At 47.0% G+C, this 20,175-nt stretch overlaps 1 protein-coding gene across 2 annotated transcripts in view; it reads right to left on the minus strand.

Annotated features, from left to right (window-relative positions):
* The window catches only part of LOC117231000 (nephrin-like), a 100,023-nt gene that overhangs the window by 57,479 nt on the left and 22,369 nt on the right, over positions 1-20,175 (minus strand). For both annotated transcript variants that reach the window (XR_004492894.1, XM_033489010.1), the window contains exon 4: positions 12,921-13,126. Coding sequence is in view for 1 of the 2 variants with exons in the window: in XM_033489010.1 (XP_033344901.1) it covers positions 12,921-13,126 (206 nt within the window). In the remaining variant the exon portion in view is untranslated. The remainder of the gene's footprint in view (positions 1-12,920; positions 13,127-20,175) is intronic.

Here is a 20,175-nt window from a genome sequence, read left to right on the forward strand (position 1 = left end):
CAATCCTCGAGCTCGTATCCAGAACGAAAGAGACCGACGACGGTCCGTAACGTTTCACCGTGGAAGTCCGGAAGCCCGTGATCGTTTGCTTTTCTTGTCGTAGGTAATGGCTACCCCTGTCCTTGCAGCCAGGTACGGTCTCATCGAGATAATTTCCGGTCCCAAAGCACGATACGTTTTGCGCAACATGCACCGTGTTCCCACGCTATTCGTTGTACGCGCGCGCCCTTCTTTGTTCCACGTGAATTATTCCGACGTTCCCCAGGTCAGGAAGGAATCTTTGGTATCGCGCGTTTCTATCTTTGTTCTTCTTATTTTTGCAAACGCGACACGCGCATTCCGGAGCTTTAAATGGAAGGGAAGACGCGCGGCTACCAAGGATACATGGAGCGAGTGGAGGCCAAGCTCTTTGGAAAAGGGATGGATAGCGTTCCGATCCGTTCTCTCAGGCTTTTCTCTTAGCGTTTTCGAAAGAGATCGGCAGAGATCTCGGAAGTTGGCGTAGCTGGTCCGCACAGAGTTGCTGCGAAGCATTACTTTTCCTCGAACGTTCTTTCGGTTTCTTCTTTGTGGATTCTTTAGAGGGAATTTCTCAGCCAGCACGATCCGTAAGCAGCAGCATTCCGCGCAACTTCCTATCGTGCGATCAACGAAACGAGAGAAAAAAGAAGAGAAACGAGGAGAGGGTGGCGAGAAGAGCGAGAAAAAATAGATGCCGGTGAACGGCGAACGGATTATCCGACCGCTTTGAATTCTCAATCCCGCGTGAAATGCTTCTTCCGCTTTCGAAGACGGCGAGCTTCGCCTACTTTTTCTCTTTCTTTCTTCCTTTCTTTCTTTCTTTCTTCCTCCCTTTCTTTTTCGCACAGCCGACAGAAGAGGCTCTCGACACAGATGCAAAAAACAAAAGCGATATCGAGCGTAGGAACGCCGCCGCTTTTCGTTCGCGGAGAATGCCTCTACGTTGCAACGTTTGCGGCTCGATTCGTGCAACGTCTGTAGATAATAGCCGCACATTGCACACCGATTTAGCGACCGGATTTATATCCATACGGAAACACGTCCATTCGAAACACCGAAAAATCCACTTTCTCTTCCTCTTTTCTGTGGTTGAAAGTAACGATGCCAAAGGGAAATTGGACGGAGAGCTTAAATCGTCGCTTCGTTTTATGGATTATCCGCAGATTTATTTCACAGTTACGATTAACGCGAATATCAGTTTTACGGTTATCCTTGCGATCGGTGGTGGTCGGTTCGTGCTTCTTTCCGCAAAAATGTCAGCGATACAAGTTTACAAGACAATAAAGTCCGTTACAGCCGAAGTTGTAGGCGGCGTATCCGACTGACGCGACGTTAAAGCTAAACGATTCAGCGCGATATCGAGATACATCGGATAGACGGCGATTCGCGGTTTCGCGGTTAATCGCTTCCATCGAATTTCTCGTTTCGTCTTGCGATATCGTCTTTCGACAAAGCCGCGTCAAATTATGTCGAAATTTGCTTCTACTCCGAAATATTCGATCTACGTCGATACGAACGTGGCCAACGATCGGTTTGGAGTGAGAATAAGACACCTCGCAACGTCTCGAATTTACGATGGAAATTTTGCAAATAGGTGGAACGTTTGCCTGAGCTAGCGAAAACAACGCGGCCTTCCTTATCTGTAACGCGAATTCTCCACAGGTTTGGTCGGATCGAGAGACGGCTTTCGATTTCGCGGCGATTTAACCAAAAGGGAATTTATTCGGCGTTGGAGAATCACGCTGTTTCTCGCACGACGATAAGTTCTCTACCGCAAATAGGATCTACCGCCAGGAACGTTGCTATGATCTATATACTCTCCGAATCTACGAAATGATTTTTAGAAGCTTGCGATAAATAGATAGTTTTAAAGAACTGGAAAAGTAAAAGAGATAGTCGCGATTCGTTGGGAAAGTGAAACACGTTCGACACTGTAGTCCTGTAGCTAGCAATAAGCAGATTTTGGATCGTAATACGTGTATTTACATACGTATATCGACGCGGGTAACAGCTTGGAAAGCGAGGAAGAAGCCAACGTATTCGTTTGTCTCGTTAACGTCGACGTTACTGTTCCGGGTAGAGCGAAACTAACGCGCGCGTATAAAAGGAACGAGTTTCGCATAGAGTCGAGTTCGATGTACGAAAACAAATGGGAACGTCGAGACCGGAAGACCGTGGAAGGAAAAGAAAAACCAATGAGGTAGAGGGAAAATATTTGCGTAATCCCGGGGGAATGGTTCTAACGAACGGGGCAACGAATGGTCGAGCTTTGCAATTTGTTTAATTCGGTTGTTTGAATATCTCGGAGGCGATCCTCGTACTTTGGGGCTTTCGAACTCGGAGAGAACTCATCCGGACGATTATGCGCGTTAACGATGTATTCAATGCCCGATAAACATGGAGGGATTGTTTCATTTAGAACCTCGAAGTATGGAACCTGAAAATTGACGAAGGGTTAACACGTTGAACGCCATGCTAGTTTTACAGAGATTGCTCGTGCCGTCACGATGAATTATTTATTACCCGATACATATAATGTTGAAATATTATAGGTCTATATTTCATGTATAAATAAGCTTATTTTCATACGCTTTATACCGCGTTAATTTCGTCACACCATTGTTGTAACGATGGTAATAATGAAAAATTTATAACTACCAACTACTTTGTTCAAATTATGTATTTGTATTAATCTTGGCGCGCCGGTTACCGACAAGTTGAGTGCCGATCATCGGTGATTCCCGTGGTATTCAACGTGTTGAGAGAATTTTCCCGAAATATAGGAAACTAACGAGGAACGTATTACGGGAAGGACGCGCAAGCCAAAAAGGAACAGAAACAATGTCAAGGGGGAATTCCTGAGTCGGTAGCACGGAGGCAAACGAGAAGCAATAGCGGGAACAGAGCCGGCGTTGAGTTACGAGGTCGTCGGACTCGTTTACGAGCTCGTAAAATTTGCCATTCTTCATCAGGAACGCGTGTGTTGCGCGAACATAATTCTCGTTGCCCTTTCGCAGAAATTGTTCGTGGATAAATTTTTGCGTTTCCCCACGGAAGTCATTTCACGCTCGTTCGTCCGATAAAGGACGACATTTTCGAGACGTTAGGCGGAGTTAGACGACGTCCAAGGCACCAACGATCGCTGCAGGTCCCGGGGCAACATTTTCCGAAAGTTGTACGCAAACTCCGAACCGAGCGCGTGCTAAAAATTCGAGGCTGTTTACGCTGTCTATGTAGACGTAGACGGTCGGCTTTTACGAAGTTGGTTATCGGAGAAGAAACTGGAAGAATCGGGGGAATAAGGAAATCGAGCACAGAACTGGAGCAAGAACGTGGCGGTATTCGTTTGAAATGGAGAAAAATATGGCCTCGCGTGGGTCGTAGGGGAGTAGTCTCGCGAGGCGACAATACGCCGGTGAAATCGACTCGACGCGGGCCGGCGACGGCTACGAGGATGCTCTTTCGAAGGTATGGCGAAACACCAACTTTCCGGAAAACTTGGTAACCAAAAAGATTGACAAAGCGACGAATCTGGTAAAACTCTCGACAGAGAGTCGGCTAGTGCACCGGAACTGTTGCAGATCGTATTCAGATCGTAGGAAAATATCCTGGTATATCCCCCGGGGAGAAACGACCCGACGACACGTTTCTGAAATCGAGTTGTCGTTGCAATACCGGTGCAACTTCAAAGATGTTTGTTTCGTAACGTATTTCGATCTCGCGCACAACTAGCATATACTGTGTCGCAGTAGCGTACTTACACTCGCCTTGCGTCGCGACAGAGAACGCGCGACTGCCTTTCTCCTATTACGGAAAAAGAACCAAACGGTTCAGCCGCTTTACGCCAGTCGATTTTGCGCTTTGAGCCGACGACGCTTGAAAAATGTCGAAAGACTTTTGTGATAGAATCTCTATCTAAAATTGAAAATAGGAGAGACGGCAACGTTTGAGAAAGATAACCATTCCAGTTTTTCGACGAATAGGAAAAAATAACGACGAGAAGGCGAAGCGCCCGGTATGATGGAAACCGTCAAGTCGTTCCCATATGACGAATGTTTGAGTCTCTATAGATGCAGCAGAGGAGCAGAAGCAGCAGAAGCAGCAGCAGCAGCAGCAGCAGCTGTGCCAGTAGTATTAAGTAGATACGTAATATCGTTTCGGGAAGCTGTTAAGAATTCTCTGGAGAATTTTTGCGAGATCCATATCCGTCGAAAGACCGACCATCGTTCGCGTCCAAGATACTTCTTTTTTATATTTCCATCATAAGACGGATTTTATCGTCACGGCGTAATTTTAATATCGATCGATCACGGTGCTCTTCTCTTCTATTATCAAATCGAAGGAAACAACGACTCCGAAAAGTTTTTATTAATCTCTGGAACTCGTCGCGTCGGTGAAGTGGACGCGATAAAACGATCACGACAATGGACAGCGCGGATGAGGAACGCGTTGAAATACGAGGCACGGCGTTATTATCGGTTACGATCCAGGAACTACGCACAAAACGACCCTTTCTTCTCCTATTCGTGCTTCGCTTCGTTCCTCCCTCCCCCTTCTCTTTTCCCTTTTCCTTTCTCCTTTCTCCTTTCTTCTTTCCGGGCACTCATTTTCCCTCAACGTTGTTCTCCGCGTGCTCCTTCGTTTCTCGTAGCGAGCGTTTTCATTCTGCGATCGTAAACTACCGAGTACGACGTGTCTACCTTTTCGACGAGAAAGAACAGCTATAACGAGACGCTGAGCAATTACCATTCGTACGTACCTCGGGAACTCATAAGTACGTATTTTTCCCTGTCTTTTCGCGTTTACTTGTTCCGTTTCTCTCGTAATTTCTCGCGGAACCCTTTGCAACGTAGCCCTTTTCCGAGGCGAGCCGCGTACGTACCTTCCAATCCTGAACTCTTTCAAAGGAATCCCGTGCGCTTCTGAATCGCAAAAATTCCTTTTTCCTTATTGCCATTTTAGCATGCGTGTCTTGGATGAAAGAAAGAGCGGCCGGGCCGATGCTCGTGCTTTTCCCTAAATTGCTTTCACTCTCTTAATCGCGAACGTTTCGATCGTGAAACGGTCGTGGTTTCCTCGCGAAAGGAACGTGATTTTCGCGCTCGGTTTCTCCCTCAAATATGTTCCGACGCGGTCGGTTCGTCAAACGGATACCAAGAGGTCGTAAGGAGAGAAGGAGTCGAGCGCTATCAAGGACGACGAGCAGTCATATCCGCGCTCTCTCTTTCCGTGGTCTCGTTAGCTTCGTCTTTCTTATCCATCGAGTTTCTTATGAAAACTTGGCTCTCGTCTTTAGCCCAGTTGTGCCGTGATCCAGATTTCGAGAATCTTGTACGGCACTCTGCGCAAGTTCGTTCCGATGGAAGCACTTACGGAAAACGAAATATCGGAAAAGCAGCGTCGACCAAGGACAAGAAACTCTGCCGGCAGATTTGCGATAATGGACGCAAGTCCGAATCGCTGGCGTTGTATTAATTATTCCGTTGCCGTGCGAAAGTATCGACTCGAGGTCTAAGTATGCTTCGCCCGTTTAACGAGGTCGCATTCTCTACGCGGTAAGTGCGTCGTTAATTAATTTGGTTGTGGAGCGGAAAAAGCGAACCGCCGCGCCGCGCCGACGAGTTTCAAGAGTCTGTACATTGCTGCATGCGTTAACTAGCGCGTGCTCTCGCGCGCACACCCGTTGCATCGCGAACCGTTGTTCTTTCTTTTCAGCCGTTCGGCCAGCTTTTCTCAGCTACCAACCAACTATTCGCTGCTCTTGTTTCGACGCCTCTCCGATCAACGAATAGGAAGAAAACTACGCTCTGTTCCGTTTTATGGCGAGGCCACGGAGCACCGTGTGCGAAGCGGTGATCCGGACTCGGATGATGGATCGATAGCCGAAAAAATCACGGAAAAATGGCTCGAAATTCGATTTATGAAGTAGCACGCGCATGTTGATTGCGTCTGATCTCGCCTTCACTGGCTCAAGGAGGGACGGGAGCATCTTTGAGGAAGACGGAATGCGAGACGCGGGCACGTCAGAGGAGAGAATGCCGAGGTGCTCGAAACGGTATACGTTCGAGAGCCACCAACGGACAGAGGATATGGTAGAGGAGCAGGAATATCGGGAACGACGGTGAATTCTACGCGTGACTCGAATAATCCCCGGCGCTCTCTCGACGTTGGAGGACACAGTCTCAAAACTCCACGGGATCTCTTTCCGAGTTGTAATCAATGATTCCCGGGGAATCGACGATCCTTGCTTCGGATCCTTACTTTCAGCTTTCCGATTCTGGACGCAACGCTGGACTTCGCCAAACAGGATACGTTTTCAATTTTTTTTTCGTCTGTCTCGATACCGGACAATAGTTGGAAGACGATTCGCCTGATACGAGCTCGAAGCATCGGCTGAATTGAATATTATAAATTACGTCACCAAATTTACATCCTATCCACCGTTGCTATTCTCAGCGGGTAAGAAGACGGATGCTCGATAACGGGTATAGATGAAAACGATCCTTTGCACCGTTCTTTCGCGGAGGAATAATTCTTGTCTGTTTTACCGCAGTAAACGTCGAAGGTCGGCCGGCAATCGCGTGGAACGGAGAATAGGGGCAGGAATTCTTTTCAACTAGCGTGTTGCATAAGATAAGAAGAAGAGAACGGTCGTTCTCCGGCTGGAAAGGAATTGCCGTGAACGACGGTAAAGACGAATGAGCCTTTTGAGGTAGAAAAATATGGCAGCCGGACCATCTGCGGATCTTTCCATCGGTTTCCTCTCTGTCGTTCCATGGATCTGTCTTTACGTCAACGGACGTGAATCGAAAGGGCACGAACTGGGCGCCGTGAAACTCCCGTATGATTCATGACGCGTCGTCCCATCGATCTACAATTTTTTACGCGCTATATCAAAGCTTTCCGTTACCGGAACGTTTCCACGTTCTCTCGTATCGCGTGTCTCATTGTCAGTGGCGATAGAACAAAAGCGCACCCCGTCCCATTTACCGACCAGCGTTCGGTTAACAGCATTCTTTCGTTCTCCTTTTCTTCTTTTTTTCTCTCTTTCTCGTTATTTCGTCCTATCCACCGCGACATCCGAAAAATTAAGCGACTAGAAAATAAAAAAAAAAAAAAAAAAACAAAATGAACCAGAACCGCAGAAAGAAGTCGGTTATCCTTCCCGTTGTCATCGAAACAGCATCGTGGCTCGTCGATGCTTCGTTCGCTGGACCAAACTCGAGGATCGATCCTGCAGTTTCCTTCGAAAACAGGATGCTTTAAAATTCCCGCAGACGTCGTCCTTCCGGCTAACGAGTACCATCGTGTTTTCGTAGCTATCCTCCGGCCACTACCGAACTTTTACCGAAGAACGAACGAGAGAAAAAAAAGGCAAAAATTTCGGTATACGATAAAAGTAACACGAGAACAACGAACACGCATTGAATTCTTGAATTATATTTTTTCGACCAACGCTCTTCCAATCGGTCGTAAGACGTACTTCGTTATCGCGCTCGACTCTGGAACTTCGCCATTAGAAATCCAACCATCGCGGCAAACGATATATCCACCAGCGACGTTCATTCTCGGTCTTCTCGTTGGCCAGAGAAATCGAACGTTCGACCGTCCTTCCACCAAGTTCGATCGCACGGTACGTCGTTATTCCTTCGAGATTCTTTTTATCCGATTCGTGATGTCTTTGAAAGATAGGTGTCCACGAAAGTAACTTTGTGACGTCAGATTTCTCGTTTGCTCTCCCGTACTCGTTCGCTTCCCTGTACTTTTCCCAGAAATTCTTGGGTAGAAGGGAGCCGGACCTTCGTCAGCGTGCGTTCCGTTTCCGGTTCACTTTCGGGACATGCGTTTCCATTACCTACAGCGGAAACTATTCGCTGGATAAGGAAAAGTTACGCGAGCGATACATTATTCGTCGTACGATAAATTATTCGACAAGTACTCGGGGAAAAAATCTTCCATGCACGATATAATACGGTTCTCAACTTACGGATACGATGTTGCTAAGCCGCGGTAAATTTCGCCAAGATCGAAATCCAACCCCTCTTTCTTCTCTGTCTTCGACTTTCTTTCTCCTTCTTCGTTCGCCTGGCGCGCGCGCCTTTCAACGTATCTTCCGGGATATAAGATGAGATTTTACCGAGGGTGCACCGATTCAATTCTGACGTCGAGTTACATACTACAGAGTGGCGAGAAGAGATCTTTTCAATTTTCCAAAATAGACCGTATTCGGCGGAAAGCTTCGCGTAACAATTTTTTCCAAGGAATGTCGCTTTGCAGGCGTCGCGACAGTTATTCGAGCAAAAAAAGAAACAGCCTCGGGAAAAGAGGTAGTTTAAAGGAGAGATCGGAGAGCGAAGGAAACGGAAGATATCCAAGACAAAAGGCGTGGCTACCGGTCAGACCGTTTGACCCACGAAATACCGTAAGATGTCTCTTTGAATTTTCCTTCGAATTCGTTAACGGTGAAATACAAGTATGGCCGTTTCCGCGCTGAAATTTCAGAACGATTTCCTTGCTCGTCGCGTTTCACGTTCGTATTTCACGCATAATTTCCTCCTTATCTTTCTCGCAAACCTGTCCTCGAGGTTCGTATTTCTTCTCCGGCAAAAGGGACCCGGAATCCTCTGCGTCGAGGAAGACGCAACTCTCTCTTCGCTAGAATATTTAATTTTCGCGAAAAAAGTTGCGAGTCGGCGGCGACTCGACCGAACGGCGGGACGTTGATGCTTCTGTGGAGGGAAAGCTGGTAAATTCCGGGTTATAACCAAAGTGTTTGATGCTGGGCTTATTTCGTCGCAGCGAGTCCTTTCCTTTTCCTGTCTTTTGGGTCTCTAAGTAATTACAGATAAGAGGCTTAAACGGAGATGCTCGCCGTCGGGTATCGACTCTGAAGTATTAGACGGCATTCGACGGAATAAAAGAGAAGGGGAAAAAAGAGTAGGGGAAACCTCGTGTCTGGTAATGACACGATCTTGCATCGACGATGGTCAGGTTGTCGTGTCGCGTCGCGCCACGCCGCGTTGTGGGAACCGTATCTCTTTCCAAAGAGACCTACGTTACTATCCTCGAAAGGCTTAACGTATCGGTCTTCGTTCAATGAGGCTAATAGGTAATCACCGATAAGAGGCTTTAACAACAAGAGGGATATTCAGCATTAAGCGTCTATTTCAGTGAATAACGCGTTTCCCAATGGTTCGTGATTCCAGCGATTTAGATGCGATGCGTCTAGAAACACATTAGAGCACCTAATACTCTAGCAGAGAAAGTAGCCGACCAACGTGAGGCGTTTTAGCAGTGTAGGTTTGCATCGAGTCGTTGAGACGTGGTGTAAAACCGATTCGGTGGAGCGTCGGCAACGAATTTTTGTCAGCGAACGATGAAACTGAACGCACGAGTGGCCAGAGCGCAAGCTCGACGGCCGTTCAATAAGCGCATAACCATGCGGTTAAGTATCTGGTTCGCAACGATGCGAAAAGTTTTGAACGTAAACGAAGAGATAGAAGATCGTTAGCCCGGAAGTATTGGAAGCGTAGTGTAAGAGAAGATAACGAATAGAGTGGCATTTAACGTTGGCGGATGAATAGATAGAGCGGATGGGATAGATATCCAAGGCGATACGCGGTTAGAGATGGTTAAACCGATAGGAGACGACGAATAGTGGTGGGCCGAGCGGAAATCGGGATAAGACAAAATTAATTTATCCGTAATCGGCGATTAGATATCCTTGAAATGCAGAGCGCAGAGTGCAGAGTGTGGGTAGTTCCTTGTCAAAATCTAAACTAAATCCTAATCGGATTAACGTTCATCGACTCGACGCTTCAGCAGCTTCCTTTCCCAAGTTTCCAACACGGTTCAACCTCAGTTCCTTCGAGTGGCGATTCTCCTCCTCGCCGAAGTACTCGATTTGGATTCGCGATTTCCACTTACGAGACGTACGTATAAAAGGAACATTACGAAATGAACGGACACGCTCGGAAGTATCTTTCCGGGCAGAACGACAACAAAGAGAGACTATCGCGAGCGATCGATTAAGGCGGACACTAAGATTAATTTCACGCCCCTCCTTAACTTTGCCTCTTACGTTCGCAAAAGCGTTTAGAACCGTCGGCTCTCTTAGACGATGCATGGCTAACTTCACAAATTCTGATACCCCGAGGTTGCTGTATCGCCGCGTTTTGGTCAGATCTTGTTGAGAATACGCTATAGTTATTTGGTCGCCTCACAGAGCCAAACAGAGCCGCCATCGACGCAACTTCCTTGGATTTCCTGCGCCGGTCGCGACTTTCTACCATTCCGTCGTGAATAAGCTCAACTTTAGATCCTTGGAAACTCGTAGGATCTCTTTCGATTTGTTGTTTCTTTTCGAGATTGTTGTCAGCGTTTCTATCCGTTATCCGCAGCATCTCGATCTAATCAACCTGTACACAGCCATTAAGCCGTTAAAGCTCTCGCAACTTTTCCTGGTACAGAGATACACTCGGAACTTGACCGCGTCTGACCCTGTTAACCGGATATGCGATGCTGCGAATTCTTTCCGCAATGATTTGGATTCGTCGTCCAATTCTATCTGTTCTTTCAAAGTACAAATTTACAAAGTTTTGTAAATACTTGTTGACCAAGCTTTTTCTTGTTCAGTTTCTATTTTCCGTATTTTCTTGCTCTTTTCGCGCGTATGACCTTTACGTATTATTTGCTTTCCGTTTGTACTCTAATGGGAATTCTTTGCTGTACAAAGAATAAATAAATAATAAAGTTAATGGAAAGGGAATGGGTAATATCCAGGGACTACGGAGGTTGGTCGGTGAATTGGAAAGGAAAAAGACGGCGGTGGGCGCTGTTTATGCGTTATTTACGGAAATATATTCTCTGTCTTGGTATTCTTTCCGGCTCGGAAAGCAAGATTGGAAAGTCAGAAATTCGTTCGTTCGGAGCTTCCGTTTTGGCTGATTTGCGTTTACTCTATCGTCTATGGAGGACGTTTCTCGTAATTTCGAATTAACTCGGGGCACCGATCTTCTCCGATGTTCAGGTGCGTCGAGGCGTAAAACGAGCCACCACCGCGGCAGTCCAACACCGATGGCCTCTCGACTGCAAGATCTACCGTCTATTCGATTGCTTTCCTCCGAGGCAGACCGAGCGCTCTCTGAATCCTCGACCGGGATAAGCTCGAAACTTACTCGGGTATTAACCTTCGCTGCGAATTTCCGTCTTCTGGCAGGACAATTTCTATTTTTCCGAATTTCTTTTCGGACTAGCTGGTCGGAGACGTTGCGATCGTCTCGAGAATAAATTCGGAATTCGCTCGCGTTCGTTTCGCTCCGAAGCAAAGACGGGATGCCGGCTACTCGTTTGTACGAGAAGCACTTTCGCGTTACGCGAAACACCCTTAAAAGTTTCAAGATTCTCACGGACATCGCTTTCTTCGTTTCCTTTCCCGAGTCTCGCGAAGATAGAAAGCGACGAGGCGCGGAATTAAACGCGTGTCGCCTTATGTCGCGTTTTGCTCGTATGAAAGAAAGTTCTTGCGATATTTTCGACTGATGGTGTTTGAGGAAGTTCGCGAAGAACGGCAGACGGAACACGGTCTCGTTATCGCGACCACGATCACAAAGGTCAGAGCGGTGGCACAGAGCGAGCCTTCCTTTGTTCCCGTTCCACGTCTCGGTAGATTTTCAGGAACGTCTTAAAGTTTCCGTGGGTACTCCACCAAGCGGGATCGGCAGTCCGCGCTTTAACTCAGTTTAATAGCCGATCGATGAGTAAATTGGGTTAGAGGTTTCCTAAAAGGAGTTTGGGCTTCCGAGCCGCGTTCCCAGCACGAAACGCGCTCTCCTTGAGGAGAATGGGCCACGATACCGGTTCGATCCTGTTAAGAGACAAGAGAGACGTCCTTTGGGCCTGTCTTAGACTTCTGAGAAAGTATCAAGAAACCCGAGCGTAACAGAGAAACCGTAGTACCGTAGTAACATCGTGTCGAGTACATCGGTCGAACGCTGCGCTAATTGCTCGTCTTTGTCCATTTTCCCACCTAATTGTCTAACGATTATTTCGCGCATTTCTTTAGCCACGGTCTTCATTTTTCGTACACGTCTCTCCATCTTTCTTCTTTTTACAGTCAAGAGAGATTTTTTCTTTGATAAGAGCATCTGTCGTTTCTTATCCGTTCTCTTCGTTTCTCGAACGATGGAACGCGCAAATTGTACGTCAGCGTTAGATAGTAAAATCGTAAGATAGCAGGATAGGTAAATTTCGATTAAGAAGCGTTCGGTGGAAACGAGGAATATTCTTGAAAAAGTTTCACCGCTATCGATCCGCACGGTCACGCTGGAATCGAGACCGAGCGGAGTTCGCCAGAGGCTGATTAACCTTGATCGACAAATAAAATCTGGCTGTAACTACTCGAGTGACGAACGAACAAGCAATTGGACCGATCGGTTCGAGGGACCGACGAATCAGTGCGCGAACTAATCGACCGCAAATCACCGCACTCCGGACCGACAGTCGTGTGCAAATGCTCCCTTTCAATGCGCGACCGATTGTCGGAAGGATCGGTTGTCCCTCTCGATCGTGTTTCAAACTAACCGTCAATCGTCGTCGCGATTTCCTTGCGCTCTCGATTCACCGCGATCCGCCCCGGTATCGCAGTTTCCAGGAATCGTGATAAGTTTCGAAGTAGTTTCGCGTGGAAGTGGCAAAGTTTGTCGAGAAAGAGAAGCCAGACCGTGCGATGCTTTTAAATTTTGATGCTTACGATACGCAATTTTAACGTGGCGTCCCTCTCCACTTGATTTTCCAGCGGTATCATCGCGTCAATCGAAACTTATTTAACGTGTCTGCGCCTTGGGCTTCTCGCAGAGAGTCGACGGGAAGATTGCGCGCTGTAACATTGAATGGCTTACCGATGACGGTGAAATTGACCTTGAGATTTCTGGTTGGCGAGTTGCGAAAGTCCACCCTGCACCTGTAAACTGCCTGATCGCTTTCCCGCAGATCTCGAATAGTCAGCTGGGCGGGCGGGCTTGCTCTGAAAGACGCCCTCTCTCCCCAAAAATGAGGGGCGCTCCACAGCTTTGCTTTGCCAAATTGTCGGTTTCTCGCGTCGTAGCTGAAAAAACACGGAATAAATTCGGTTATTTATATTAGGGGTGAAATCGGCTCGATACTCGCGTAATAAGAATGTAAATCATAGGAACAGGGCGAGGATGACGCGCCATAGTTCACGAATGACGCGTACGTAGCGCCGGTCTTATCTAGCTCGAGCCAATTTTTCACTCAACTTTCGCAATTCGTCATAGTCGGGAGGTCCGAGTGCAGGAGGAGTTTGCTTACTCTCCAAGTCCCAAGCTTGAAACTCAATACAGGCCGACAGAAGTGCACTCGACCGAGAGAGTCAGATAACCTTTTAAGCACTTCGGTGATCGAGCTTTCCGAGACGGCATTAGAGAATATGTTGGAGAATCGAGATTCAAATGGCCGACGCGACGGAGGCGTTCCTCCGGTGGATAACCGACAGCGGCAGCAGCGACTTACAAACGAGACGCAACGTATCTCAGGCGTTTATTTTTGCGCTGCGGCACTGCTGCAGCGTGTTTTTAATACGCTTCGACCGTTACGATCGCGTGGCTCGTGGCGAAGCTATCGAAACCGCGTTCGCGTTAGATAAGCCGACCAGCTACGAACTGTCGGCCAAGTTTTCGCGTCGAGCCGTCGATTATCGGGTGCGGCCCGGCGACCGGCGAACGATGTTCGCGTAAGTCTAATCGAGCGCCAAAGTTTTAGCGAGTTTCAGTGATAAGACGTCGCATGGTCGATCAACGAGAGAACCGTTGATCGCGAGCACCGTTGACTCGTCCTAGGAAGTTTCGACAGTCGCGCGCTCTCATCTGGCGCACTTTGTCCGCGGCCATAAGACAAATTGGATTGGTTTTTAACGAGCACGATGACTGGAGAGAGTTTCCCGAGGGAGCCACCTCAGACTCATCGTGCCGCTTTGCCTCTCACGAACAGCGTCGCTCGTTTACTTTCCAACTCGGCTGATTTACCAGAAATTAAAGAGGCATCAAGATTCCGCAACTTGTGACAACCTATTAATTACCTGCTCGTTTCTTTGCGCGTACCTTTAATGTCGATGAAATCCGTTGTAAGGATATCGTGCTATACAGGGCATGGAAATGCAGTCGCAATTGTGTCCTTTTCGTATTTCTTCGTTTTTTTCTAGCTTTGAAACGCAAGGAAAAGACTATAAGAACGATTCGAAAGAAAACACAGGTGTATATGTGAACGGAGTGAAACACACGCGCAACAGAAAGAACGAGAACACGATTAAAAAATAGAAGAGAGGAATTGCTTTTGTTCATCATACACAGAGAGCTTTAGGAAAGTTCGATGATAAATGGAACACGATCTAGTGGTTCTAATAGAATAACGATCGCTCTGTTGATCGATACGATAAGCTTGCTGAAGAGGTCGTTGCGTCGAGGGGAAAACGAGCATTTAAACGAGGAATAACTGGGGAACGATCGAAGAAAAGGACAAAGGAGGACTATATCGGATGAAAAAAGGCAAAGACGAGAATGAACGATGGTATAGGTGGAAGAATTCTCTGGGCGGGTAGGAAGGGAGAAAAGCCGGAGATAGAAGAGAATGGTCTCTAAACAAATTAAAATAATTGCCACGACTCGTCGGAAGATCGTGCCGGACTCGCGAGTTAAAAGAACGTTTCCCATGAATACGTTAGTGTCGGTAAAACGAGTGCTCCACGGAGAAGGAGGGTAGGGCCAAAACCCGAAGGCGCAGGGGAGCTAGCAGACAGGGCTACGAAGGAGACTTAACCACTCCCGGGACTCTTAAAAGGAGCTTAACTTCGCGCATAAAATTAAGGCATTGTAATTGCAGACGGCGCGGCGTCGCCACTGCGGCAGCACATTTCTTTCTCTTCGTTCAACCGTCCCTCTCGTTCCTGTCCTCGTACCCGTTTCCGCACCCGGTCCACTCTTCCTCTAGGCCGACACCTTTCTCCTTTTCTTCCGTTTTCGCTCGACCGGAAAATATAATTTGCCCGAGTTACTAACTTTCGTCCCCTGGAAGCAGATCGTTCGACCGGCCGACAAGCGGAACAGTGATAAAATGATTTTTAATTGGGATTAGACGTAAGCCGGAATCGTTGTCCCACGACAGCCAAAGTTCCTCTCATGAATTTAAGCGAGCAGCTTTAACCGTGATTCGAGTGAATTTCGAATAACAGTCCGGATTAAGCATGATCACGAGTAATTTTCGCATGCGCTACTCTGCAAATCCGTTCGACTCCTACTTTCACGGGCAACTTTGCCGGCTGGAAATTTAAAGGAACGCGTACCGCGTAAAAATGCTCGTTTTGCACGGAAAATAGTACAGAAAATCGTGAGTATGTTAACGTCGTAGTAAGGCGTTTCTGCTCACAAAAGGCGAACAGTAACTTTTCACGAAATTAAACGAATCTCTTGATTAAAGCGCTTTTGGAAAGATTCTTAATTAACGGACCGGAACGTGTGAACTACAGTTGAGAACATTTCCACGCGAATGTAAAATCCCGATATGCATGGAAATCGAGGTTGCGCTACTCTCATTGACTGGTGTTCTTGATTCGCGCGCGACTGGTTACCGGTTCGATGTCGGTTTCCGTATCCGAAATCGTCGATTCTCGCTCGGTACAGCGCGACGATAGCGGTATCAGTCCGTATCGTTCCCAGCTGCCACTTTGCGTCGATGCCCGATTTCACTCACCTACGCTCTCTCTTCTACCTAGTCTTTATTCAAATATCACTGTGAAACCGCAGCCTGGCATTCTTCAAAATGGAATTCATGCCGCGGCATAATAGGACAGAGATATCAATCCGATCGGTGAATATAATATCCGATTACACGATGGTCGACGACATTCACCATGGGAAACCTCTCTTCGTTTCTCTCGGGTACATTAAATGTCTCCCGGATGCGTGAACCCATACTCCACTCCGATATAGATATACGTACATACGCCATATACCTCTCGTAAAGTTCGATTGTCCAGATTCATCGTTTTTTCGTTTATCTTTGCATTAAGGAAGAGCGAGTGCCTCGCTGTGTCGCGGAACGTACTTGGGCGCGATGACCCTGTACACGAACCGATCGTAACGCGGCATCGAACGAAAACAACGGAATCGAATTTTTATCGAGACGACAATGGCTGTAGTAGATAATCGCGTACCGTATTTACGACGTCGAGAAATGCAAGCGTGACTGGCAGGATTATTGTATCAGAATTGATGACGGAGTGTGAGATGTATGACGAGCATTGTCCTGTTTCGCGGAAGCATCGAGAACGCGATGGACCGATCGCAGACAATTTAGCAAGGTTTCGAGGTTTCTTATTCATATACGCGGCGTGCTATCCAGTGGGAAGAAAAATGGTTGCGGTGATCCGGTCGATTTATATCTCCGCGGTGCGAGTGCGGTTGGAGCGGAGAAAGGGGGAAATGTCATATTTTGACAGGATTTCGCGGTTCGTTTCGCCGCTATCGCGCGTGCAAGGCGCTAAAATCAGCGTCGAACACGCTCGATTTCGTGACAAGTTGAAAGACGGAGAACGCCATGGAAAATGGGTAGTAGAGAGGAAGGGTAGAGGGAGGAGGAAGAACAGCCCTACAGAACCGATGAAAGGAACCGATGCATACGTATAGCGACGACGCAGTTTGAACGAGTAGAGCTAGAGCTGGGTGGATTAAGCAGGGGCTGCCTTCATGCATAAATGGATGACAAAAACAAAAGGAACATCCTGTGACGCGGTTGCGACATTTTTACATTTATCGCTCGGTTCCCCGTTTACGGATACGTGCCCATGTAGCCAAACGTGAGCTCACATACTGCGACGGATCCTTCGTGTTCGCGCGAATGCAAATAAAGCGTAAGCAGATAAAAGGCTTCGTTGTCCACACCACCGACGCGGTTTTTGTTCGGTTTTTCGCTTCTCTTCTTCCCCAACGGACTAGCTCGACGAATAGCAATTGGCGTTGATGGCTTGGCTACCTCGTACCTTGCTGTTTCCCTTGTTTCGCCTTACTTGGATCGCGCGATCGCATTTTCTCAAACCGAAACATCGATCGATCCTCGATCGCGCTCGATATCCAGTCGACACAGCTTCCAGCGTGTTTAATCACGTCTTAACCCCGTTACGATCCTTCCATTCTTATACTTCGATCTTGCTCTCCTTTTAACGAGCAAAAGGGGCTTGTAAGGTTTTAAGATGTTTAACATAAAATTGAAACCAGAGACCATACGTGAGCCAAGAATCGTTATTATCATCGTCATCGTTGTCGTCGTCTTTATTATTATTATATACGGATCGAACCCAATAATAAGTATATAAAAGAATACAATAGTAAATGTCTACGATAAGAAAAGTAGAAGAAAGAAATAGAAAGGAGAAAGATATTATTAAGGAATATATCACATAAGAGGATATTGTACAGCTTCATTTTAAGAGTGGATAAGCGTCCGGAGAATAGCCGATATTTCCAACGTATCGATTTGCTAATTTAGTAATTCTACTTAACGGATCCCGGAAACCATCTCGTGTTTAGGTGGTCGACGGCAACGACGTCCATCTCTTACCAATACGTATGTGCGGTGCATACAGATTTATTTATAGCGAAAGAGACGCGGAGTTGATTTTATCCTTAACAGCTTTAAATAAAAGAAGAGGGTCTGCTATAATTCTGCGGTTCTCGAAAGTAGACGGACGAATGCTATTCGAAACCGAAAAAAAAAAGTGATCAGTTCTACGTAGATATGTATAAGTATATACGCGTATCTTTAGGAGCGTTTCTGTGATACCGTTACGATCGATAATAATCGACGAGAACATTTGAAGAAAGTAGCGGCAGCCGAAATGGTTGCGAGGTAGTCGCTGGAAAGCTCGACGACCGATTTTTGAGACGCAAGATATCGCGGTTCCGTTAAAATCTCGAAAAGGCGAGAAACCTCGAATGAATCTCTCGCTGCAAAGTAGCGTCAAATTAATGAGTTACCGAGAGACGAGTTTCTGCTCGGCGAAACATAAGGGGACAGAGCGTGAATGAGAGAGATAGGGGGAAATGAAGAGGTTGGATCGCAGAGCGGAGGCTAGGTAAAAGATGGAAAGGAAGTTCCATCATACGCTAATTAATTAACTGGTAGAATGAAACGGGTCGTAGGGCAAAAATCCATTTTGCTGAACAAACTTTTTCCCTTTGCGATCAGTGGCAAACACGTAATCATCGTGTTGCTTATCCATAATTACTCGTAAAACCGAGTAATTAACTTCACACGAAAAGTATTTTTTACTTCTCGATTTTTCCTTCGATGGTCGGAATCGCAGAAAATCGATCGGCGCGTATCGCTAATTCCTGTCAGGGTCTTGCGCGACGGATGAAAAGCAGCATCGTAGGAAGAACTAATTCGAATTTGATAAGACAGGCAAGGAGAGAGAGAGAGAGAGAGAGAGAGAGAGGGAGGGAGAGGAAGAAAGAAAAATCGTAAATGACCGGTGGCGGAGAAAAGTGGAGGAATAACACGACGGCGCACTCTCGAAAGTCAGCCCTTCCGAGTCATCGTAGGAAATTGGATCGTTATCGGACGTACACGGAACAGCAGCGATGACGCGAGGGAAATGAAATTAAAAGAAGGCGTTACGTTAATTACAGAATTTTTGGCAGTGCGTAACAATGCGCGAAAATACTCAGCAAGAAGAATGGTCATGGTTGAAGAGCACGTGATCATCTCGAGCTTAGCTCCGACGAAAAGCAGCGTATTGCAGGCGACTGGATGATAGGACGCGCACGGTTTCCTCGATATTCGCGATTTGCACCAGACTACCGTTTACTTTTTCCTCTTATTCTCGGCAATCGGCTCGTACGAGTTAAAGCGGTAGCGATGAAATTGTTGGATCGTGGAACAACGCGTTTGAAGCGGTGCCAGCTATTTATATCGCTCTCGTACGTATACATATATATGCAACATTACCGATAGTAAACCCGAGGTATGCACGCTTTGGATCGAGATGCGCATGGCCAGTCTGTGTGCGAGTTACAATCGCAAAAAAGAAATTTCAAAAAAGGCGATACTCTCGTACGCAAAACGAAGCGCACTCGCTCTTTTATCCGTTGATTCGTTGTAGAATTGGAACGATCGTTTTTCAAGAGGCTGACGAGGTGACCGATTCGTGACCGTGAGATATTTATCAGGAAAAGTCGAATTCGCGTTTATTAGATCGTAGTGAATTAGCGATTGTCAATGACCGCAGCAAGAGACGAGGTTTATCGGTACCGACATCAAACATAGTAGATATGTATGTACCACGATATCGTTTATCGGGGCCAGGAAATCTAGATACGAACGCGTACGCAAGATAAAAGCGACACTGTGCGTGATATCCTGGGTGCAAAATATAAACGAGGTCGTTGATCCATGATCGGATCATTTCACCATTTATGTATCAGTTGCCACGGCGGTGATCATCAGCGGCAATTTCGGTGCAGCGGTGATATCCTTTCGAGTTATCATTAAATCTCCATCGTTTCGGTCGCACTCGATGTTCGACTGCGGTTAGGTGGCGCGGATAACTCTGTAGCTCGATCCTATCTGATTCATACGCGGTTGCGTCCAGCCAAAAGTCTGGTAGATCGCTCCGCGATCGCTGTCTTCATCGACGCCCCTTCAAACAGATATTAATCCTATTATATTCGAAAATTATTCTTCGTATCGTGATCCAGGACGAGGATGGCTTCCCGATAGAAGATAACGGATAATATCGCTACATCGAATAGGCTACTACTGGTTTCGTCAGCCAGAGGCTAGACGTAGTAGTCGAGGAACGGTATGCGGTTAGGCCGCGGTGATTACTCGATCATTGTGTCCGACAGTGGTCATCGTACGGATATAGTCAGACGATCCGACGAAATGGGCAGCGATTTCACGGAACTCGAAATATTCTATCGACGAACCGATTACGATCGATATTCGATAGGCCGATGTAGCGTCTGATACGCGGAGCGTCGAAAAATCGGGGAACGATTTAAGGTATCGTTTGAATGGAGCTGTCCGTCCGCTAGTCGACGTTTCATAGACGAGAAACAGCTTCGTGAACTGTTCTTTCTTCGA

This window comes from Bombus vosnesenskii, unplaced genomic scaffold (genome assembly GCF_011952255.1).
Source record: "Bombus vosnesenskii isolate JDL3184/JDL3185 unplaced genomic scaffold, Bvos_JDL3184-5_v1.1 scf7180000013270, whole genome shotgun sequence".
Classification (NCBI taxonomy): Eukaryota; Metazoa; Arthropoda; class Insecta; order Hymenoptera; family Apidae; genus Bombus; species Bombus vosnesenskii.